This window comes from Agelaius tricolor, unplaced genomic scaffold (genome assembly GCF_023055355.1).
Source record: "Agelaius tricolor isolate 1412-34295 unplaced genomic scaffold, bAgeTri1.0.p SCAF_30, whole genome shotgun sequence".
In the NCBI taxonomy this organism is placed as follows: Eukaryota; Metazoa; Chordata; class Aves; order Passeriformes; family Icteridae; genus Agelaius; species Agelaius tricolor.
In genome coordinates, this window is record NW_027269290.1 from 3792941 (window position 1) to 3816705 (window position 23765).

Consider the following 23765-nt stretch of genomic DNA (forward strand, 5'->3'; position numbering starts at 1 on the left):
GGGGCCGGTGCCATTTAAAGCCTCGGGCTTCGGGCTTCGGTTCGGAGCCGCAGTGCCGGTGCCGCCGTGTCCCTCCCGTGTCCCGTGTTTCTCCCGTGTCCAATGTCCCGCTGTGTCCCTCCCGTGTCCCGTGTTTCTCCCGTGTCCAGTGTCCCGCCGTGTCGCGTGTCCCCCTGTGTCTCTCCCGTGTCCCGTGGTGTCCTGCCGTGTCCCTCGCGTGTCCCGTGTCCTGCTGTGCCCCACCCGTGTCCCGCCGTGTACCTCCCGTGTCCCTCCTGTGTTCCGCCGTGTCCCGTATCCCGCTGTGTCCCGCCCGTGTCTCCCGTGTCTCTCCCGTGTCCCGTATCCCGCTGTGTCCCTCCCGTGTCTCTCCCGTATCCCGCTGTGTCCCTCCCGTATCTCTCCCGTGTCCCTCCCGTGTCCCCCCGTATCTCTCCCGTGTCCCGCCGCGTCCCGCCCGTGTCGCGCCCGTGTCGCGTGTGCGGAAGCGGCGCGGGCGGTGACGCGCGGGCGGGAGGCGGAAGCGGCGCCGGGCGATCGCGGGGCGGCGGCGGCGGCGGCGGCGGCGGGGCCGGGCCGGGCCCGGCGAGGCCGCGGGGCCATGACCGAGTACAAGCTGGTGGTGGTGGGCGCCGGCGGCGTGGGCAAGAGCGCGCTGACCATCCAGCTCATCCAGAACCACTTCGTGGACGAGTACGACCCCACCATCGAGGTGCGCGGGGCCGCGGGACGGGAGCGCGGGGGAGGCTCCGCCGGGCCGGGGGCGCCGCCCGCGCCGGGCCGGGAGCGGATCCGCCGCCAGCTCCCCCCAGCCCGGCCCGGCCCGGGGCTCTGGGAGCGGTTCCTCCCCTGTTCGTTCCCCTCGGGCTCCCTAAAGCAGCCGCAGGCGGCCAAAGAGGCCGGCACGGGGCTGGGCAGGGCGGGGGTTCTGCTCGCAGGGAGGGTGTTTGTGATTGTTCTTTATTTTCCTCTCCTGTGGAGGAATTTCTTTAAAGCAACAGGAGTTGTGTGTTTTGTAACAAAGGATGAAAGGGCTTAGAGTCTCATTTAAAATGGGGTAGTTTGGGCATGGTTTAAAATGTGATAGTTTGAGTGATATTTAAAATACTGTAGTTTTAGGTGTGGTGGTTTTTCATCAGAGATGGATGAGAATCACAAATGGATGAGAATCACAAAGTCCAGACTGGTTTGGGTTGGAAGGGGCCTTAAAGCTCACCCGGTTTCAACCCTGACACCTTCCACTGTCCCAGGCTGCTCCAAGCCCTGTCCAACCTTGGACACTTCCAGGGATCCAGGGGCAGCCACATCTTCTGCAGAACAGCTGGCAAAGCTCCTCCTGCGTTTTGATGATTATTTTTACATTTCCCCCGTGGCCCTGGGGTGGCAGGAGCAGTGCAGGGCTCACCGTGGCCGTGTGTTGCAGGACTCCTACCGCAAGCAGGTGGTGATCGATGGCGAGACGTGTCTGCTGGACATCCTGGACACGGCGGGGCAGGAGGAGTACAGCGCCATGAGGGACCAGTACATGAGGACGGGCGAGGGCTTCCTCTGCGTCTTTGCCATCAACAACAGCAAATCCTTCGCTGACATCAACCTCTACAGGTACAGCTGGGCTGCCCCGGGGGCAGGAGTGCAGGGACAGGGGGACAGGGTGGGGACCCTGGCTGAGTGAAGCACTGGAGGGCCTCAGGAACAGACAAATGTTGAATCTCCCACTTCTTTCAGGAAGTTTTGTCGCTGTTCTGTGCCAGTGCATGGAATCACAGACAGGGGTGGGTTGGAAGAGACTTTAAAGCCCATCCATTCCATCCCCTGCCATGGCAGGGACACCTTCCTCCATCCCAGGCTGCTCCCAGCCCCATCCAGCCTGGCCAGGGATCCAGGGGCAGCCACAGCTGCTCTGGGCACCTGTGCCAGGGCCTCAGCACCACCTTTAGTCAGTTAAGACTGGGATGATTTTTATCCAGTTTTATTATTTTTTTTAATCAATCCATATAAATATCTCCAAGGAGTGCCAGGAGAACAGTGTCAGACTCTTTTCCATGATGCCCAGGGACAGGACAAGGAGCAGTGGCCATAAACTAAACCACAAGAAGTTCCACCTCAATGTGAGGAAAAACTCCTTTGTATGAGGGTGGCAGAGCCCTGGAGCAGCTGTCAGGGAGTTGTGGAGTCTCCATGTCTGGACACATTCCAAACCCTCCAGGATGTGGTCACCTGTTCCAGGTGATCTTACCTTGGCAGAGGGGTGGGACTGAGTGATCTCCAGAGGGCCCTTCCAAGCCCAGCTGTTCTGGGATTCTGTGAATCAGCTGCCATTTGCAGCTACAGAATATAATCTCTAAGGAGATGGGTGAGAAATCCAGAGTGGAGTTATCCATGGACAGAACATGAAGTGTACAAAGTGCTTGGCCATGCTGCTGGCCTCTGAGGCCCTGCTCACCTTTAATATGTTTTTCTGGCACAAGGTTGTTTGAATACTGAACTAAATCAGTTTTTCTATTTAGAAAATAGTTCCTAATTTTATTTTTTTTTAATAATTTGTCTTCCTAAAGAGAACAGATCAAGAGAGTGAAGGACTCAGATGATGTGCCCATGGTGCTGGTGGGGAACAAGTGTGATCTGCCCACGAGAACAGTGGACACAAAACAGGCCCAAGAATTGGCAAAAAGCTACGGAATCCCCTTCATAGAGACCTCTGCAAAAACGAGACAGGTGAGGGGTTTCCCCAGGGCCTGACTTCTTCCTGGGAAATGCATCAAGGACATTTTTACCATGTATTTTTGCCTTATTTACAGGAGAAGCATTTTTTCAATCCCTTTACATTTTTAGCTTTTATTTCCCCACTCACTTTTGAAAGAGTTCTGGGCCGGGCCAGTGCAGGAATCGCTTCAGACTCGCCCTGACTTCTTTTCAAGTGGGTCATGTTGATAAATAACAGAGAATAAAAAAAATTCAAGTCCCCTGAAGTTACTAAATAAAACTTAAAAACTAACTAGGGAAAAAAATACTCAAAATAATAAACATAACTGATACCAGTAAATGTAGAGATGAAGAGACATACAGTGGTTTTGTGGAAAATTACCTAACAAGAAAAAATAACACATGACCAAAAAAATATTAAAATTCTCCTTTACTGTCAAAACATTCAAATGCAACCACCAAAAACCCCTCTTAATAAACCTCCAAAACCATAAAAAGACCTCCCAATAAGAAACAAATGCCTGTAAAACAATTCCTAAAAAATAATACTTATGTCTTAAATAAAAGCCACATTTTAACTATAATAAATAAATATCTTATTATAAAATCTCACAAAACACACAGAAGAAAAAGAAACCCAGCTACTTTCTACTGCTTCCAATGATGTTAAAATTTTGATTGCAGCCAGATTCAGCACCTGCAGTGTTGGCAGGAGGAGCAGCAGAGTTTCAGCTGCTCTCCCTGGAGTGTCAGAGGCTGAGCTCCCTCACCCCAGGCCTGCTGGCTTCTCTTGGCTCGTTAATGAAAGCCAATTAGCAGATTATGATTGCAGACAGAATTCCCCAGACTGGACTAATGGGCTTCTCCCAAGCCTCCTTGGCCACGTGGGCCTGTCCAGCCAGCCCTGGAGCAGGGGAACAGAGCAGGGAAGGTGCAATTATTGAGCAGCAGCCAGAAAATCCTGAATTCTCAGAATTCTAAAAGTAGGCAAGGAGCAGCTGGTTTCCTGCATGGAACCTTCCTGAGATACAACAGTTTTCCACGTTTATTTTAGTGGTTGTTACCCCAGGAGGAGTCAGGCTGGGACATCCATATGGGATTCCTCCTCTTAGGAGCCACAGGATCAGTTGGGTGCTGCTCTTCTGCAGAATTGTGACTTTCAAACCCATTAAGGGGTTCTGGGATGGACAGATCAGTGATTTCAAAAGCTTGAGGGAAGAAAATGCCTGACCTTGTGTTTGCATTCAGGGTGTGGAAGATGCTTTTTACACCCTGGTGAGGGAGATCCGGCAGTACCGGATGAAGAAGCTCAACAGCAGCGAGGATGGGAACCAGGGCTGCATGGGACTGTCCTGCCTTGTCATGTGAGAAGGTGAGCTGGAACCTCACTGTGCCCTGCCTCCTCTGCCTTCCAGCAGCTCCTAAATGGGGCTTAGAAATGCTGCCTGCTCTAGGTGGGGTTTTCCCCTTTTATAGAACATTTCTGTGGGAATGTTCCTCCCTCGGGGTCACCAACTGTGGTGGTGTTTGCAGGGGCCCCAGGATGAGAGAAGAGGTGAGAATCTTGACTCCATGTTTCAGAAGGCTGATTTATTATTTTATGATATATATTATATTAAAAGAAAATGATATATTAAAATTATACTAAAAGAATAGAAGAAAGGATTTCATCAGAAGGCTTGAAAGGAAAGGAATGGAATGATAACAAAATCTTGTGACTGACCAGAAAGTCCAAGACAGCTGGACTGTGATTGGCCATTAATTAAAAACAACCACATGAGACCAATCAAAGATGCACCTGTTGCATTCCACAGCAGCAGAAAATTATTGTTTACATTTTGTTTCTGAGGCCTCTCAGCTTCTCTGGAGACAAAATCCTAGCAAAAGGATTTTTCATAAAATATGTCCATGACACACATTGATTCCCAGAGAATTGGATTCTACAATGGACCCTGCAATTGGATCCTACAATGTTTTAATGCTCAAAAAAGAAAAATTGCCCTCTAAGCTGATGGCAGAGCTTAAGAAAAGGAATTTTCATTCACTTCACCCTTTTGGCTGATGGCTGGATGGAACAAGATGATCTTTAAGGTTGCTTCCAACCCAAAACATTCCATGATTTCCACCAATTTCAGTGGTGTGATTTGCTGTGTCATTCCTTTCTGTCTCCTTTTGGGAAACCCTTTGGACTGTTTGGAGAAGGTGTAATTTCTGAGGAAACACCTTGAAAGAGGGGTGTGCACAGCAGAGTGATTGACTCCTGCACAGCTCCCCTTGAGCTGTGTTCATCTGGAACATGCTGATTCCAGGATGAACCAAATAAAATGGTGAAATAACCAATTACCAATTTACTCCCACAGGATTTTTCCCCTTTTTTCCCATTTATTCCCATTTTTTTCCCATTCCCGGATTTATTCCAGAATTTTTTCCCATTTATTCCCCGATTTTTTTCCATTTTATTCCCGTTTTTTCCCCATTTATTCCCCGATTTTTTTCCATTTTATTCCCATTTTTTTCCCATTCCCGGATTTATTCCAGAATTTTTTCCCATTTATTCCCTGATTTTTTTCCATTTTATTCCCGTTTTTTTTCCCATTTAGTCCCTGATTTTTTCCCAATTTTTTTCCCATGTTTTTCTCATTTATTCCCAGATTTTTTCTCATTTATTTCCAGATTTTTCCCCATAAACCAATTAAAATCATGAAATCTGAGTTCCCACCTGAGGGAAATTCCTTTTAACCATTCCCTGTAAGATGTTGCTCATGACAATGAAAACAGCCAGACCAGCTCAGCCCTTGCACTGCTGCACTGCACACCCACCCCCGAGCTAATTAGTGCTAATTGGAGCTGCCTTTCTGTTCCAGATGCCAAGAAAACGTGGTTCAGGTGCAGCTGCTGGACAAGCCTCGATCTGTGCTGCCTCTCCTGCTGCTCCCTGCAGTGTTTGGGTGCCAGTGACAGACTCTGGGCCCCAGAGTTAATTAGCACAAGGTCCATCTGCAGAGAACACCCATGGCATCTACCTCCCTGCTCAGCTCACGGAGCAGCAGCGCCTCGGGATGCGCTGGGATTCTTCTCTCGCTGTCACCTGGCTTTGTTCCAGAAGAAAACCAGTCCCAAAAGTGAACTATAGAGACTAAATGCTGTGAAAAAGATGACACTTTACCTCTAGAGTAAAAGCTAGAAGTGCTGTGTGTCCCCTGTCTGTTGGAATCCGTGCAGTGCTGGCACAGGAGTGGCACGGTTGGTGTCACACGGGGTTGTGCCGCCCTGTCCCCTCCCAGCTGGGTGTCTGCTCTCTGTGCACCTGTACAGCACAAATGCAACATCTCCAGGGCCAGGAGTGCCACCTACCTGATCCTCCATTGCTGTAATAAAAAGGAAAACCTTTCCTAACTAAGTGCCTGTTTGCTAAGAAGATTTGAAGCTGTCCCTTGGGTTGAGGAAAACCCCAAGGACTGGAATTTCTTGGGAGCTCGTTGTGTCAAGCAGGCAAGTGTGCTGTGGGTGATCTGGGCCTGGCAGGATCCTCCAGCAGGAATTTGGAGGAATTTGGAAGGTCCAGCAGGCACTTGAGAGACTCTTGGACAAGGGAGGGGACACACTGCATCTGTGTTTTACTTTCTTTGTGGGTGGAACAGTTTATATTCTGTATTGTTTTCCTGCAGCATTCAGATCTCTTCGAAGTTGGACCAAACCTGTCAGCTGTTCATTTTTAACATGAACTGCCAACATTTCTCTGGGCAGCTTCTCACTCATTAATCTGGTAACTGGAGGTTGCTTTGGACAGCTGCTATTCAGCTCTCTCTGTAACTTGCAAATTGTTTTATTCTGAATTATTTTCTTACCACAGACTGTAAAGAGTCTCTTCAAAATGTCTCTAGACTGTAAAATTGGAGTTTCTTTGTCAGGGAAGGAGTGTGGAGGGTTGGGGTTGACTCTGTCAGGGGTGCAGGAAGTGGCTGCTCCATCCCTGGCAGTGCCCAAGGCCAGGTTGGAGCAGCTGGGGCAGTGAAGGTGTCCCTGCCATGGCAGGGGTGGATGGGATGAGCTTTGAGTCCTTTCCAACCCAAACCATCCTGGGGCTCTGTGCTGGAGGGGAGGAGGCTGAGAGCTGCCACAGGCACCTGAGCCAGCTTCTGATTGCAGCATCCTTGCAAAATGAGGAGGGGAATGAGCTCAGTGATGGCTCCACAGGAGGTGGGGCACAGACTGGTGGAATTCAGGGCTCACTCTGAGTGAGGGAATTGTGAGCCCTTCCCTCCAGCTGAGGGAATTCTCCCCAGACCAGAGCAGCCTCCCCTGGTTCGCTGGTGCCCAGGTGTGCTCTCTGCTGTCCCTGTGCTGCTGGGCTGGGTTCTGCCCTCACTTCAGCTCTGAGGAGGAGGAGGAGGAGGAGGAAGGAGCCCTCAGCCAACAGAGGGAGCATTTGGTCAGTGCCAGGCCAGCAGAGCCTCAGGAGGCTCAGTTTCAGGTTGTTGGTGTCAGTCACACATCTTAATTTGGAGTGCTCAATTCCAAATGGGCATTGGAAAGCAGTAAACAGAGAGAGAAGAATTTTTCCTTTTAATGTTGCTTCCTTCACTAATTACAGTCTTAATTCTCTTCTTGGAATGAAGAGGATCAATCTGCATCACATTTGCTTTATCTGTGATAATCCTTATAAATACTTTTTTCAATTTATTTTAACTTTGACTGATGTGACTGATAAGAATTAAATCCACAAAAAAATTAACATAAAATATTATTTTCCAGCAACATACACACAATGGTGGGCAGAATCCTGGGGACCATTGGCTCAGGTTCAGTTTATTTGATATTGCCCAGAGCAGCTGTGGCTGCCCCCATCCCTGGAAGTGTCCAAGGCCAGGATGGAGCAGCCTGGGGCAGTGGAAGGTGTCCCTGCCCATGGGATGAGCTTTAAGGCCCCTTCCAGCCCAAACCATTCCATGAGTGCAGGTTAAAGCTGGCAGAGCTGCCACCCTGCACAGCCAGGGCTGAGAAAGCTTTGTCAGGAAGATTTTCTGTGAAAACCTTCCCTGTGGGGCTGCTCCTGAAGAGCTGTGGGGCACAAGGGAAGGCAGTCAATAAAAACCCCTGGGAAATGGGGAAAAGCTTTTGGGATACACATGGAACCAGCAGGAAGGGCAGAGTGGGGTTTGTGAGGACACTGAATGGTGACATTCTGCCATCATGGATGGGCTTTGATTTCTTGGGAAATGCAGGAATTTGTTTCCTGGCCAGAGCTCAGCTGCCTGTGGCCATGGGAAGCCTCTGGCATTTGATGTTTGAGGGGTGTGTGCTCAACCTGGAGAATGATTTGGATGGAGATTCATCATAGCAGTGCTCCACACTGCTCTGCATGCTCTGGCATTAAAATATACCAGTGTAGCTCCAAGGCTGGGAATTCTCAGCAATGTGTGGGAACTGACTGGAAAATGCATCTGCTGCTCTTTGCTGTTCCCTTTCTCTTGGGCTCTATAAAACCTGAAAAGGGAAAAAGCCCTGGTGAGGGTAGGTCTGTATTTGTATCACCTTTGGAACCTTTAGAATGCTTTTTAGGAATTTTTTTTTTTCAGTTTTTAGGGTGCTGCAGAGCTGACCTGCACAGGTGATACTCCCAAGTCCATCAGTGTAGTTCCAAATCCAGCAGAAAATACAAAATCAAGGTGGTGCACTATCAGGAGTGAACTGAATGGTTGTCATTTGTTTCCAGCTGCCTCACAGAGAACCCCTGGGTTTGGTGGCAGCCAAGAACTGGAAGGACAAAACCCTTTGAACTTTGGGGAAAATTATTTAGAAGATAAGCACAGAAGGTTTTGCACAAGACTGGTCCCTGGAAAAGGGGGTTTAGTAGATTTGGTCCAAATATTGTTATTTACAACAGCACAACTCTGCACTAGTGCCAAGCTGATTTCACTGCCCTGACTGGGCAGAACAGACATGAACAACTTTTGAGGTAAAATATTAAAAATATTAAAATATTTAAAAAGGGTAAAGCTCTTGTTCAGAACTTCCAAGTGCCAATGACTGGAACAAATGTTTCTGTAGCTGTGGCTGAGTGGAGCCAGCGGAATCCTGGGGTTGTTTCTCTGTGTCCTCACCCCGTGTTCTTGCTCAAACAAATGCTCAGATTCTGTCCCTGTCCCTGCTGGGATTTCGGATTTTAACCAGGATCTTTCAGCTGCCATCATTTTTAGTGCAGCTCAGCCTTAGGACTGGATTTCAAGCAGCCTCAGGCCTGTGGGGGATCACATTCTGACCTGTGTGCTCCTCAAAAACCCCAAACCTTGAGTGTGTGCCTGTGGTAACCCTCAGGAGGGTTGGGAATGTTGGGATCTGGACTTTTAACCCAAGGGCTAATTTGTTGTTACTTTGTTTAATTATTTGCTTTCAATAATGCATCTCTTTTGGTTTGGATTGAAGTAAATTATTTTGCTTCTTTAAATAACTTTTTTAAAGAATAAACTTTGAATTCTTTGGTTGTTTTCTTTGGGTTCTGGGTACAGGATCCAGGAGTTACAGGAGGTTTGATTATCACAGTGCCCTGTGCTTTGTCTGTGGGGTGGGATTTGCTCCATTCTGTGCTGGGGCAGGCCCAGCTCTGTCACAGATGTGCCCCAAGGATTAATGAGCAGTGAGAGGAACCTTGGGACTGCCACAGGCTTGGTCCAGTCCAGTTTTAATCTTGCTGCTGCTGAGTCTCTGTTTGCAGTGGGGTCCCTCATGCTGATTTACATTAAAAAAATGAAAGTCACTTCTTTACTTGATACTCCAATGGCAAAACCAGCTATTAAATTACTGCTGTGCCCAAATCATGCTCTGTTAGCCTTTTAAATTGCTTGATTCAGTCTTCTAAAATACTTCCCTGTTGCCTTCCCTCCTGCAAGAAGGCAAATTTATTCAGAGTACACAATCAGTAAATGTGCTTCAATTTCTCCTCAGACCTCGTGTCAGGCATCTGAAACCTGGAGTCCAACCTGGGTTTTATGCCAGGAATTCAAAAACAGAGCCCCAGGAACAGAGACACACAATTCCTGCCAGTGCAGGTCCAGCCTGTGCCCAGAGCATTCCCACCCTGAGCTGGGGTGGGTGCTGAAAACCCCAGGGTTTCTGGGCCTCTGGAAAGGTTTCCCTGCAATGGGTTTGTTCCTAGAAAGGAGCTCCCTGCAGAGGGCCCTGGTTTGGTTGTGCCCTGGAAGAGATGGCAGCAGCCTGGGGGTCTGTGCAGGGGATGGCTGAGAGCAAGGCGGTGTCACCTGTGGCATTCACATTTCCTGGAAAATCCCTTTGCCCAGGATTTTGCTCCTGGGAAGCTGAGAATCCTCAGAGAAAAGGAAAACAATAATTATCTGGTTTGCTTCTGCTGTGTTTTGCTCCTTTGGAATGTGGTTGGAGATTGTTTACTCACAGGTGATTGTGTCATTGGATTCTGGTGTGAATTATTTTCACTCTTTGGCCAATCAGGGCCAAGGGGAGACTCTGGAGAGAGTCACAAGTTTTCATTATTATCTTTTTAACCTTTTCTAAGTATACTTTCTGTATTCCTTAGTATAGTTTAGTTTAGTATTCTTGAATATAATATAGGATCATAAAATAATAAATTACCCTTCTGAGAACATGGAGTCAGAGCCATCATTCCTGCCTGCCATGAAGCAAATACAATTGTCACTAAAGGGGTGTTGGGGACAGCCAAAGGTGATACAGAGACTCCATCATCAGTGAAAAGCATTTTATTGTTAGAAATTCACAGTTCTTATAGAAATAATGGTGGACCTAAGACCTGATTGGCCTTTAGGAATCTTCTCTCACCTATTGGTCAAGAAGGGAAAACTCCTTCTTGTGAACTTCTCTGACAAACAGAGATTGCCTGCCAGGTGCAGAGATTGAGATAAGAATTGTTTTAATTCTTTCTCTGAGCTTTCTCACATCTTCCCAGGAAGGTCCTGGGACAGCTCTGTCTCTCTCTGCTCAGAGGATTTTCAGTGATTACCCGGGTGGGGAGAGGAGAATCTGCTGATCAAAGGCCCAGCACAGCCAGGAGGCCCTGGTGAGATCCACTTGATCCCCTCCTGTTCAGACTCCTCCTCTTCAGGAATTGAAACCATTTTCTAGCAAAGCTTCCCCCATGGCCTCTGTGAGTACAAGCTGGAGGAAGATCCTGCTCAGTAACCCAAATTTCTGCTCCAACCATTCTCCCTGGCTGGAACCAGGGCAGCTCAGAGGTAAAAGTGGGGGGGTTTAGAGGCACTCCAAAGCCTCTGGGTGTGAATCCCTCACTTTCCAGCTGAAAAAGAGTGAGAAGAGAGGCTGTTTGTGTCAGTCCTTGAGTTTGCACAGGCCCTGGATCTAACTTTAGCACAGCATGCCCAGGCTTTACTCAGATTTCCACCATGAGCCCACCCAATCTCACCCTGTGATTAAAAAAGCTGAGGGATCAAAAGACCAAGATTCTCTTGAGGAAGATGACCTCTGTATCCTAAAGGTCATTTTTGGTTTCAGATGTGAATTTCAGATCCCAAGGAGGGTTAAGGGCTGATTTAGTCCTTGTGGGAGAGCAAACAACAGGAAACAGATTTTATGGGCCTTGAATGAAACAGTTAAACAATAATGTGGTCTGGAGACTCTCAGATTTGGGGATGGGTGAGAGCAAGAAGAATTCAGAACCTGCAAATTTTATCAGCATGAGAGGGAGACCAAAGCTGTACCATCATCCCAGCTTTGCCCTGGTGCTGCTCCTCTGCAGTTGCAGGGAGGGAAATTTATATTTTTGGGGAATAACAGGGAAAGGGGGGTAAAATTCCCTAAATTCTGGAGAATTTCTCAATTGTCACCCATCTTGTTTTGAAGTTGTGCTCATCAGATAAAGGGAACATCTCTTCCAAAGAGTTTCTGGATGCTGTGGAAATGATCTCAGCTGGAGAAGGTGCTCCAGGTCTCACCTCACTGGGTTCCTGTGCTCCTGAGGATAAAATCCATGGCTTGTTATTTACAGCTCTGTGTTTTATTTTATTGTATTTTATTGTATTTTATTTTATTTGTGCAGGTGACTCTCTCACCTATTCTAGCCTTCTTCTTAGACAAGAGCTTTCCATAGCTGCTCCTGCAAAATGTGGCCCAGGAATCCCTTGGATGCCCATAGAATTCCAATAATGGTTCTGTTCCAGGTGGTTTTTCTGTACCCTTCAATGCTCTGACCAAAGCCACCCTTTAAACCAGAGCCCAAATGCTTTGTCCTATTCCAGGGCAGCTTTTGAACTCCATCAAGAATAGAAGCACAAACAGGGAGAGACTTTTCTTCACCTCAAAACTCTTTTATCCTCCTGACCTGCCCAGTTTCACCACTTCCCACCAGGAATCTGAATCAGGAGCTCAGAGTTATCCTGGCAGCAGGCAGGACACAACAAATTCTGGCTTCCTCTTCACTCACAGGTGATTTCCAGCTGCAGGTGAGATCTGAAGAAGGTTTGAGGACACCCCAAAGGAGGGTGCAGCCCTCAGAGCCAATTTGCTGGACACAAACTGCTTCAGATGAAGGCAGGAGGTGCCTCCCAAGCTGAGAGCTGCTGAGCCAGAGCCAAGCTAAGGCAGGAGCTCCCTGGCCCCCCTTGGGCTTGGCTGAGAGCTGCTCTCTGTCAGATCAGCCTCAGCTGTGGCTCACCATGTCCTGATTATCAGATCAACATTACACACAAAGCTTGGAAAAGGCAGTTCCTGACAAGCTCAGGAACAAACTGTGGCTCCTTGCACCTTCCTTTTATTTGTTGGGTTCAGCTGGGAAGAAGAGAGGACATCTGGGCAGCCCTGTGGGTAAAATCCAGGCTTTCAAACACATCCCTCCCTCAGGAAAAGCCTCTGAACAGCTCAGGTGAGAGCACATGGTTTGTACCTATCCACAGCTCCTGTTCTGGTTGGGAATTTCCTTTAAACCTTTGGTTCAGCATAGAAGACATCAGTTTTTAGTCTCTCTTTTAGTCTCTCTTAAAAGACTGAATTCCACAGACCACATTAGAAAGGAGCTGCCCTGGAAATCAGAAATCTGGCCAGACACCAGGTGACACTTCACAAAATGAAAAACGCAAACCTGACTTAAAGAAAAAGATTAGTTAAATTTGATTAATTAAATAAAATTTAATTAAATTTGAGCCTTGCTTTCACCTGTTTCAGTGCAAGTGCTTGTGGCTGCACTTTAAATAGTCCCACAGTTGATCTCCACTCTCCTTTTAGAGTGGGAGAGTCTGATTACAGGGAAGGGAAAGCAGTAAAATTAGTGTTGAGCTGCCAGGCAGTCACTTGGCCCCTTGTGCTCGGGGACTCTGGGGTGTTACTGAGGCTCTGCAAACGCTGCTGAGATGTCCCGGGTGAGAATTCCAGGTAGGTCTGAAAGCCAAGTGTGAGCCAAGGGGCCACAGGGCAGGTTCCAGCCCCACAGCCTCAGAGATTTGGATGTGTGGTGCCCAGGGGACCTCACTGGGGCCTTTGAGCATTTTTCTCCCTGCTTGGAGATGGTTTTGGATAGTGCAGTGAAAGAAACTGTGTTATTGTTTAAACCTTCCTCTGCTTGTAATGAAGGAAAATATTGTCTCTCCTGGGTGAAATGTGTCCTGAAATGACATCATTAAATCCCTGTGGAAGGGCTCAGAGGGATTTCAGGAATCTCTGGGCACCCTGGTGAAGCTCAGCTGTGGGGAGCTGCAGCCCCAAGGGGCTGGGAGCAGGAGCTGGGCAGCAGGAGCAGGGCCAGCCAGGCTCTGCAGGGCAGTGCAGAGGGACATGTGGCAGGTGACTGCAGAGCCCTGGGTGATAACAGCCCCAAACAGCCCTGATAGGAGCATGTTTGGAATTGCAGGGCTGGGGTGTCAGAGACGCTGTCCCAGCACATGAAGCTGGTGTTAAAACCTTGCCCTGCACCATCAGGGGGAGGCTCTGACCCTTCCTGAGTGTAATTTCCATCCACTAAAGAGATGAAAGGTCAAACTAAACATTTCTGGGATGCTTTGTAGGCAGATGAATATGTGGAGTCAGGATTCTGGAGCGTGTGTTCCACAGGCTGGGCTTTGGGCAGTCAGCAGCTGTGATGCCAGAGCTGCAGCCTGAACTGCTGGGTCAGAGAAAAAGGACAGGGGCTGAGCCTCAGAGTGCTGCTGCCACCCTATCTGAGCAGCTGAGAGGCTCTGAGGGACTGCAGTGTCCCAGCTGTCTGATCCTGCTGGGGAATAAGGAGAGCTGTGAGCACAGGGGGATGGAACTCAGCATCTCTGAAATGACCACCCACGCTGGGGGCCACACAGGAGGGTAGTCAAGGGCAAAAAATAGCAAAGCCTGGTGCTCTGAGTCTGGAATATCTGCTTGCCTGGTCAGCAGAAGGCTGTGCTGCCCTCCCTGTGTCCTGCAGGTGCAGTAGAGCCCTTCCAGGCCAGCACAGGACTGGTGCCTGCCAGGTGTGGAGTGAGAGGATGTGGGCTCTGGAGGATGCTCCACCTTGGGCACTGCAGGGGAAGCAGGGACTGTGCCAGGCAGAAGCTGTGCCAGAGCCAGGCTGGGCTGGCTGGGAGGGAGGGACCTGCAGTGGGGTTTGGCTCCACACTGAGGCATCACTGAGGCTCTGTCATGGGACAGGCAATGCTCAATGTCCCTCTGTGCTCCTCAAAGTGACAAATTCTGCTCTGCCTTTTCCTTTTCCTGTACCTGAAGGGGCTACAAGAAGGCTGGAGGGACTTCTCACAAGGGCAGGGAATGACAGGACAAGGGAGAATGGTTTTAAGGCAAAGGAGGGTGGGTTTAGATGGGATATTGGGAATTAGGAATTCCTCCCTGTGAGGGTGCTGAGGCCCTGGCACAGGTGCCCAGAGCAGCTGGGGCTGCCCCTGGATCCCTGGAAGTGTCCAAGGCCAGCTTGGACAGGGCTTGGAGCAGCCTGGGACAGTGGAAGGTGTCCCTGCACATCAGATGAGCTTTAAAGTCTCTTCCAACCCAAACCATTCTAGGATTCTATGATTCTTTTCTAAGTGGAAGGATTTGGCTAAACTTGTCCTTTGCTAATCCCTTTTTAAAGACTGATGAGGTGACAAGGCTAAAAGGCTCAGATTTTGAGGGGCTGATCACAACAGCTTTTCTTTTGTCTCTGTTTTATCTCAAACAGCAGAACACAAACGTGAGTATTGCTGGGTTTCTCTCTGCTCTGCTGTGTTACTGCCTAGACATGATCTCTGGAACCATGCAGCAGTTACATGGTCATGGAGATCATGCAGATCATGCAGATCATGATCCTGGTGATCCTTCAGCAGCTGGGAAATGCTATTTCCTGGCAGTGCCAGCTCTGCCCATCAGTGTTACACAGAATGGTCCCACCTTTTGGTCCTTTGATACAGCACCAAAAGATGCAATTTGTTAAATATCATTCTGCACCCTGAGTGCTGTTGAGCTCTGTCTGCTCTGCTTTGGTGCTCACCTGTGACCATGTCCTGTGTGACACTCGATGGAGAGGTCCATCCTTGGGCACTGATCCCCACTTTGCTTCATGTCCAGCTGCCAAAAGCCGCTGTCAGAGTCCCTGTGCTGCCATGCAAACATCTGCTTCTCGGAGCTGCTGCCAGCAGAACCCTTGGGTTCTTGTTTTATGGTGTTCTGTTGGCAGAGGAAGGCCTTTTAACCTTCCTTCTCCTCCTCCATAAAGCTCCAGCCAGCCCTGTGGCAATGTGGCCCTGGCACCTTTGCAGCACGATGCACGTGGTGGGCTGGGAGTGCCCAGCTGGGCATGCCCTGGGATGGTGGAGCTGAGTGCTTGGGCTGCCAGCTCTGCCCCATCCATGCCTCTGTCTCCCCCTGACTGCTGCAGCAAGTGGATTTTAGGCTCCCTGGAGCTCTAAGGGCTCTGCCACGTTCCCCTCTTCTCCCAGTGCATGATCCCATAACTGCCCTTCCCAAGGACCTGCTTCTCTCTGGGCCTTATGGCAGCATTTTGGGACTGTGTTTACTTTTCCTGCTGTACTGGGGGTATCAAGGGATGTCTCCAGCCCACCAGGAGTGGCCCAGCCTTGCTGCAAATTTGGGAGGTGGCTCAGAGTCTTCTCCAGGGTGTGGGGGCCACAAGGAAAGGGCAGCTGAGCACGGAGCTGCCTGCAAGGGGCACCCGCTGGGAATCTCCTCCCTGTGGGACACTGAAACTCCTCTTTGCAGAGATGGACGAGTCCCTGCGCTCCTTTGCTGAGAAGGTCTTTGCCTCTGAGGTGAAGGATGAGGAGGTCAGGGGGGAAATCTCTCATTTTGATGTGGAGGATATCTGCCCCATCTCCCGGCAGGAAATGACAGTGCACATGATGCTGCAGGAGGCCAGCTCCACCGTGGAAATGCGGTGAGTTCCCAGGGCAGGAGCACAGCCTGCACCTCCTGGCCACAGCAAACAGGGGGGATGCAATCAGGCCCTTGGGCACAGCTCACCACACCTGTGGGATAAATCCTTGATAATCCCAGGGCATCTGTCAGGTACTCCAGGATTTCCTCTCTAATTGCTTCCACTGTTGGACAGAAAGACGCCCTTGGCCCATTCCCTGGGTGCCAGCACAGCCACGGCCACGGAGCTGTTGGGGAGGGAGACTTGGGGACAAGCCTGCGGCTATTTCGTGGCAGTGCCTGTTTGAGGTGCTCAGAAATCACCAGTGAGCTGGATCGCGATGTGCACAGCTGGAACACAGCTGGGGGAAGTGCCCCTGGCCCTGCAGCTGTGTGTGACCACGGAACGGGGCTGTTTGCCTGAGCCTTTCCTCGCAGCAGGAAGAAGCTGATCCGCATGAAGACGACAGTGCTGGCCCCGCCCGTGGCCCCGGGGGCTGTGGCCAGCCTGGCTGTCACCGAGGAGGCCAGCTCCACCTGCCCCCAGTACCAGACCGTGCCCCACTTCCAGCGGGTGCAGATCACTGGGGATTATGCCTCTGGGGTAGGTACGGCCATGGCTGCTCCCTTTCCACCCCTCTGTACCTGCTGCAGTGGGGACAGTGCCTCCCACTGTGCCTCACAAGCATCTGGGGGTGCCCTGCTGCATCCCTGGGCATCCAGAGCTGAATTCCTCAGCAGGAGCTGTGGGGTGCTGAATATTCCCATGGGATTCTCCAGGGAGAGCTTGGCAGGGCAGGCTGTGCTCACTCTGTCACATCCTCTCTGCTTGCACACAGCTCTGTCTGAGCTCTGTGTACATCCAGGGATCCCAGAACAGCTGAGGGGATTCACCAAGCCCTGGTACAGGCAGGGTCACCTGGAGCCATTTGACCAGGACTGTTATCACATCCCATGCTAATCCTGCCTCCCTCTCCTCCTCAGCCTCCTATTACATTTGTGCTGCTTCTAAGAACCTCCTGGAATGTTGCTCAGCCTGGAGCTGCCCAGCAGAGGGGATCTGGAAATCCCTTCCTGCACTGAGCACATTCCCCCTGCCATGTGTGTCCTAGCTGGGAGTGCTGGTTTCCTGACCTACTCCACTCCAGTATCTCCTGACTGCCCAAAACACTTGTTTGTGCAGTAAATCAAAAATCACTGACACACAGGGTTAGTGCATCTTGTTGTTCCTGCTTCAGTTTCAGCCTGGCTCCAAAAATAGCTTTAATGTTTTGCCCAGGCCTGGCTTCCATTTCAGGGTCCATTACTGATTGCAGTGAGGAATGTAAGAGGGGGTGACATCAGAATTCCCTGGTTCTGCAACCAGGAGCTTCCCTTTGTCATGCCTGGGTCTCTGCCTATCATCCCTTCCTTGCCTTGCTCAGGCAGAGCAGTGGGACATTGATGTGATATGATTTGGTACATGATATGATGAGATAGATGAGATAGAGGATGATATGATATGATAATATGGTATGACAAGAAAGTTGGAGAGGGACTTTTTACAATATCATGTAGTGACAGGACAAGGGGGAATGTCTTCCCACTGCCAGAGGGCAAGGTTAGATGGGATGTTGGGAAGGAATTGTTCCCTGTGAGGATGGGGAGGCCCTGGCTCAGGGTGCCCAGAGAAGCTGTGGCTGCTCCATTCCTGGAAGTGTCCAGTGCCAGGTTGGATGGGGCTGGGAGCACCCTGGGACAGTGGAATGTGTCCCTGCCCACAGCAGGGGCTAGAACAAGATGAGATTTAGGATCCCTTCCAGCCCAAACCATTTTTTTTACATTTATCCTGCCGTGACCGAAATCTCCCTCCACCTGGGTGCACCAGGGTGTGTTTCTTGGGCACACCCTGGTGCGTCCTGTTCCAGCTGTGTGGGTGCCTTCAGCATCACCTCCCCTGCAGGTGACAGTGGAAGACTTTGAGGTGGTGTGCAGGGGCCTGTACCGGGCGCTGTGCATCCGGGAGAAGAACATGCAGCAGTCACTGCAGAGGTTCCCCAAGACACCCTCGCAGTACCTGCGCGCCATCGAGGGCGAGCCCTGGAAACCCAGTGACGTTGGCCCAGGTACATCCAGCACCCCAGGGGCTGCCTTCAGCACGGGGCAGGGCTCAGGTGCTTGCCCAGGCCCCCTCCTTGGTGTCACAGGGGTGGGGTGGGGGAGCAAGGCAGGCCTGGGAGGTTTGGGCTGGCAGCCTGATGGAATTCTCCTTCTGCTGCAGTGTTCACCCCACCAGTGAAGGATGGACAGGATCCCCTGGACAGTGGGAACCTCCCTGAGGACCTGGGATACCACGTGCAGATGAAGGATGGGATCGTTTATGTCTATGCAGACAAGGCAGCAGCTGAGAGAAACGAGCCAAAGGACCTGCCCTACCCCAGCCTCGAGCACTTCATTGATGACATGAACTTCCTCTTGGTCCTGATTGCACAGGGGCCTGTGTAAGTGCACAACCCACCAGGTCCTGCCTCGGTGGGCAGAGGGAGGTCAGGGCAGCCCACTCCCTTCCTGGAACAGGGAGGAACCTGCTGGTGACACACCTGCCTGCACAAGTGTCCTCAGTGCTTGTCAGCCCTCTTGGCCTGGGTCTTAAGCAAAACAGCACTCAGGGGCTGGAGGCAGGAGCTGCAGGTTGTCTCCCAGCTGGCCAGCCTTCCTTCAGAGCTCTGTGATAGAGCCAGGGGAGGCACCTCAGGGGAGCAGGGCTGGCCAGCACGAGCTCCTCCAGCCCAGGTGGAATCTGTGTCCCTGTACTGTGAGGGGAGAGGAGCCCAGTGCCTGTTCTGCCCTTTGTTCTCATCAGGAAAACCTACACTCACCGGCGCCTCAAGTTCCTCTCATCCAAGTTCCAAGTGCATGAAATGCTCAATGAGATGGAGGAGATGAAGGAGCTGAAGAACAACCCCCACCGTGACTTCTACAACTGCAGGAAGGTAAAAGGCAAGGCTTAGAGCTCCAGGGACCCTGGAGAGGAGCTGTCATGGTGTCTGCCCCTCCCTCATTGGGTATTAGAGTCCATGTGTGTAGCAGCAGCATTGCTCCTGTGAGTGGGAATCTGCTGCCTTCAATGCTCTTGGCCAAGCTGTGCCCTCTGGCTGTGTTCACCTGCTGGGCTGAGCCCTGCTCACACACAAGGTGCTCACCTGAGGAGTTTGTTCACCCCCCTGGGATGGTACCTGAGCATCCCAGCCTGAAGCTGTCCCTGTTTTCCCAGGTGGACACACACATCCATGCTGCAGCCTGCATGAACCAGAAGCACCTTCTGCGTTTCATCAAGAAATCCTACCGTGTGGATGCTGACCGTGTGGTCTATAATGCCAAGGGCAAACAGCTCACCCTGAAACAGCTTTTCCAGCAGCTCAAACTGCACCCCTACGACCTGACAGTGGATTCCCTGGATGTCCATGCTGTAAGTGGTAGGACATTTAATGTAAGATCACTCTTGGGCCACTCTTCCCCCCATGGCTTTTGCCTTCTCTGTGCACCCACACTTGTTGTGTGCATTAATATTTGTGTCAGGGTGCAGCAGCTCCTGGTGATGTTGTTTTGGGTGGTTTGGCTCAGTCCCTGCTCCCTGCCAGGCTGTGAGGGCAGTGTTTGAGCCTGGGCTCCCCGCTGCAGGGCCGGCAGACATTCCAGCGCTTTGACAAGTTCAATGATAAGTACAACCCCGTGGGGGCCAGCGAGCTCAGGGACCTCTACCTGAAGACAGAGAACGCCATCAACGGCGAGTATTTTGCTACCATCATCAAGGTATGGAGAGAGGGCAGGAGAACAGGGTGGAGCTGTGCTGCTGCTCTGGCTCCCCTTGCCATGGTGTGCTCTGCTTTGCAGGAGGTTGGCTCTGACCTGGAGGATGCCAAGTACCAGCACACGGAGCCCCGGCTCTCGATCTACGGGCGGTCACCTGAGGAGTGGGCCAGGCTGGCCAGCTGGTTCAACACCCACAGGGTCTATTCCCCCAACATGAAGTGGATGATCCAAGTGCCCAGGATTTAGTACGTGCTGTGGGGCTGAGGGAGCACTGAGCCTTATAGACCCCTCATTCCTGAAAGGGTTGTGGGGACAGTGGGCAGTGTTGTCCCTCTGGTAGCAATTAATCCCTTTGTCCACAGTGATGTGTTCAGGTCTAAGAATTTCCTTCCCCACTTTGGGAAAATGCTGGAATATATCTTTGTTCCTGTGTTTGAGGCAACTATCAATCCACAAGCCCACAAAGAGCTCAGTGTCTTTCTACGCCATGTGAGTGTCACCTGGTGATGTTGTCAGGTGTGGGGAGAACTCGCATCCCTGTTTGTGCACAGGGTACTGGCCCTGACAGGGAAAATGGCATCAGTGGGCCAGGGGGCTCTGCCTCATTCTGGGGAAGGGGGATGTGGCCAGAAGGGCAGGAGGGGTCAAACTGCTTGGGCTGGCTGCTGTGGGGCTGGGGATTGCTGTGTACCCATCTCCTGGGGAGGGGTGAGCTTTATTCCTGGTGCTGGACAGTGCTGGGGGTTGTGATAATCCTTATAAATACAGAGCAAGGTCTGCAGCCTTGCCTGACCCTGCCCTTGTGGGGCAGAGCCAGGCTCTGGTGAGCTGTGGTGGGGCAGAGTGAGCCCACCTGGGAGTGACGAGGTGGGGAGTGTGAGATGCACCTTTTTTGTTCCTTTTGCCAACCAGATCACAGGCTTTGACAGCGTGGATGATGAATCCAAGCACAGTGGACACATGTTCAGCACTAAAAGCCCAAAGCCAGAGGAGTGGACTTCCCCTAAGAACCCATCCTACACCTACTACATCTACTACATGTATGCCAACATCCTGGTGCTGAACAACCTGCGCAGGTGAGGCCTGGGACCTGCCAAGGGGCTGCCTCCTGCCTTGCCTCAGTTCTTGGATTGTTGGTATGGAAGATGGGGGCTCTCCTCGCTCTGTTTGCAGCATCATGTCCCAGAGCAATCCAGACCCCCCTGGGTAGGAGGGGTGATGCACTGGGGAGAAAGTTCAGGGGTTGCAGAGATGCATCTATCGCACACACAGAGCAGAAAAGAGAAGGAGTAATGTGCTCCTAGGTCAAGCTGGATTCCTGGGGGCTCATGGTAGGGGCAGAGCTGGGCCTGAAGTTGGACCCAGCCATCCAACCCTGCTGTTTGCTGCTCTGAGTGCTCCTTCCCTGTGCCCAGGCAGCGTGGCATGAACACGTTCCTGTTCCGCCCGCACTGCGGCGAGGCCGGGGCCCTCACACACCTGCTGGCAGCCTTCATGACAGCTGATAACATCTCCCACGGGCTCAACCTCAAGAAGGTACGTGGGGCAGGACTGCCAGGAGCAGCCCAGGCACGGCAGAGTGGGAGAAGGGCTCACAGCTGCCTCAGGTAGCTGGCAGATACCTGTGCCACTGCTTTACACTGACACAGCCCGGCTTCAGGCAGATGTTAAATGGTTCTCTGGGCTTCTCCAGGCATGTTTGGGGATGTGGCTGAGCAGTGTATTAGATTTTGGGGGTTTAGCCTCACAGACCCATCACAGAATATGATTGTTATCACTGGAGCCAGCTAAGTTTGATATCAGACAGGTCCTTGGCTGTGATGGTGTTTGCAGGGGTCCTAGGATGAGGGAAGAGATGAGGATCTGACTCCAGGTTTCAGAAGGCTTGATTTATTATTTTATGATATATATTATATTGAAACTACACTAAAGAATAGAAGAAAAGATTTCATCAGAAGGCTTGAAAGGAGTAGAAAAGAAATGGAATTATAATAAAATCTTGTGACTGACCAGAGAGTCTGAGCCAGCTGACTGTGATTGGCCATTAATTAAAAACAACCCCATGAGACCAATCCCAGATGCACCTGTTGCATTCCACAGCAGCAGATAACCATTGGTTACATTTTGTTCCTGAGGCCTCTCAGCTTCTCAGGAGAAAAAATCCTAAGGAAAGGATTTTTCATAAAACACGTCTGTGACACTTGGCCTCTTGTGCTCCTTACCCTGGAGCACTGAGTGCTGGCTGGCCCATCTCTCTCCTTGCACACAATTCCCTGGCTGGGACCAGTCTGATCTTACTCTGGAGAGGTGGAAAGTGCAGAATTTTAACATGGTACCTCTGCTCCTCTCTGCAGAGCCCGGTGCTGCAGTACCTGTACTTCCTTGCCAGAATTCCCATTGCCATGTCCCCACTCAGCAACAACAGCCTCTTCCTGGAGTACGCCAAGAATCCTTTGCTTGACTTCCACCAGAAAGGGCTCATGGTGTCCCTTTCTACAGATGACCCCATGCAGTTCCACTACACCAAGGTACAGTGTGAGCTGAGCACTGGGGCTGGGACTGTGTGGGCCTCGGTTTTTTGGAAGCCAGTGGCACTTGCAGAGGGTCCAGCATATGCTGGGCCATGTCCCCCTCCACCAGCAGATGTCCAGGTAGGATATTAGGAAAAATTTCTCCACTGAAACAGGGGTCAAGCATCTGAACAGGCTGCCCAGAGCAGTGGTGCCTGGAAGTTTTCAAAAAATGAGAACACATGGCCCTTTGTGGTGTGGTTTAGTGGGCATGGGGGTGTTGGCTGAAGGTTGGACTGATCCTGGAGAACTTTTCCAGCCCCAAAGATTCAGTGAGCTGTGGGACAGCCCCTGCAGAGCACAGGCTGTGCTGGCAGAGGCTGCTGACCCCTAACCCTGTGCTGCAGGAGCCCCTCATGGAGGAGTACGCCATCGCTGCCCAGGTGTTCAAGCTCAGCACCTGTGACATGTGTGAGATCGCCAGGAACAGCGTCCTGCAGTGTGGCCTGTCCCACGAGGTGGGTGTCCTGTCCCCTTGGGGGTGTGTCCTGCAGTGTGTCCTGTCCCATGAGGAGTGTCCTGTCCCATGAGGGGTATGTCCTGCCCCATGAGACGTGTGTCCTGCAGTGTGTCCTGTGTCACAAGCTGCGTGTTCTGCAGTGTCTCATATCCCACGAGGTGTGTCCTGCCCCATGGAGTGGTGTCCTACACTATGTCCTGTGCCATGAGGTGTGTCCTCTCCCACATCGTGGGTGTCCTGTCCCATGCAGGGGGTGTCCTGCAGTGTCTCCTGTCCCACGAGGTGTGTGTCCTTCTGGGGTGGCCCTGCCCACAGCCCGAGAATGGCACCAGCTCCACTCGTGGGCTCAGAGCTTCTCTCTCTACCGACTTCTGAGGTCGGTACTGCTGTCTTTGCCTCTGGCAGGAGAAAGTGAAGTTCCTGGGTGAAAACTACCGGGAAGACGGGCCCGATGGCAATGACATTCGGAAGACGAACGTGGCCCAGATCCGCGTTGCCTATCGCTACGAGACCTGGTGCTACGAGCTCAACCTCATCGCCGAGGGGCTGAAGAACGAATAGGCGGGGGTCGGACAGCGGGGCCGGGGCCGTGCCGGACTGTGAGGGGGGCCGGGACCGGGGCCGTGCCGGACTGTGAGGGGAGCCAGGGTTGGGACAGAGCCGTGCCGAACTGCGCGGCCCCGGGGCAGCAGCGCAGTAAAACCCCGTCTGTGAAGCGGCTCCGAGCGCCTGAGGGAAAGGGAGCGGGACTGTCGCCTGAGTGACAGCCATGCCAGCCAATGGGCGATGGATCTGTGCGCCCTGAGGCGGGGCGGGAGTGGGATCTCGAGCTGAGTGACAGCCGCAGCAGCCAATCGATGGCGGCTCCGTGAGAGCCGGGAGTGTCCTGCGGGAGCGGGCCGAGGCCG

General features: G+C 51.5%; 2 protein-coding genes across 3 annotated transcripts; both read left to right on the plus strand.

Annotated features, from left to right (window-relative positions):
• Positions 1–506: 506 nt before the first annotated feature.
• NRAS (NRAS proto-oncogene, GTPase) lies at positions 507–9214 on the plus strand. The gene is made up of 5 exons (XM_071450301.1): positions 507–712; positions 1424–1602; positions 2556–2715; positions 3952–4075; positions 5568–9214. Exons 1-4 carry the CDS (start codon positions 602–604, stop codon positions 4069–4071), a joined length of 570 nt encoding a protein of 189 aa, XP_071306402.1. The 5' UTR covers positions 507–601; the 3' UTR covers positions 4072–4075; positions 5568–9214.
• A 3841-nt stretch (positions 9215–13055) lies between these two features.
• Positions 13056–23418, plus strand: AMPD1 (adenosine monophosphate deaminase 1). 2 transcript variants are annotated; one of them, XM_071449972.1, is made up of 16 exons: positions 13056–13077; positions 14846–14857; positions 15883–16057; positions 16474–16639; positions 17978–18140; positions 18296–18515; positions 18878–19007; positions 19289–19483; positions 19696–19827; positions 19909–20072; positions 20190–20316; positions 20740–20903; positions 21243–21363; positions 22182–22355; positions 22745–22855; positions 23263–23418. In XM_071449972.1, exons 1-16 carry the CDS (start codon positions 13056–13058, stop codon positions 23416–23418), a joined length of 2232 nt encoding a protein of 743 aa, XP_071306073.1. The 2 variants fall into 2 exon arrangements, with proteins under 2 accessions (XP_071306073.1, XP_071306074.1); XM_071449973.1 differs by lacking the exon at positions 14846–14857.
• Positions 23419–23765: the final 347 nt, after the last annotated feature.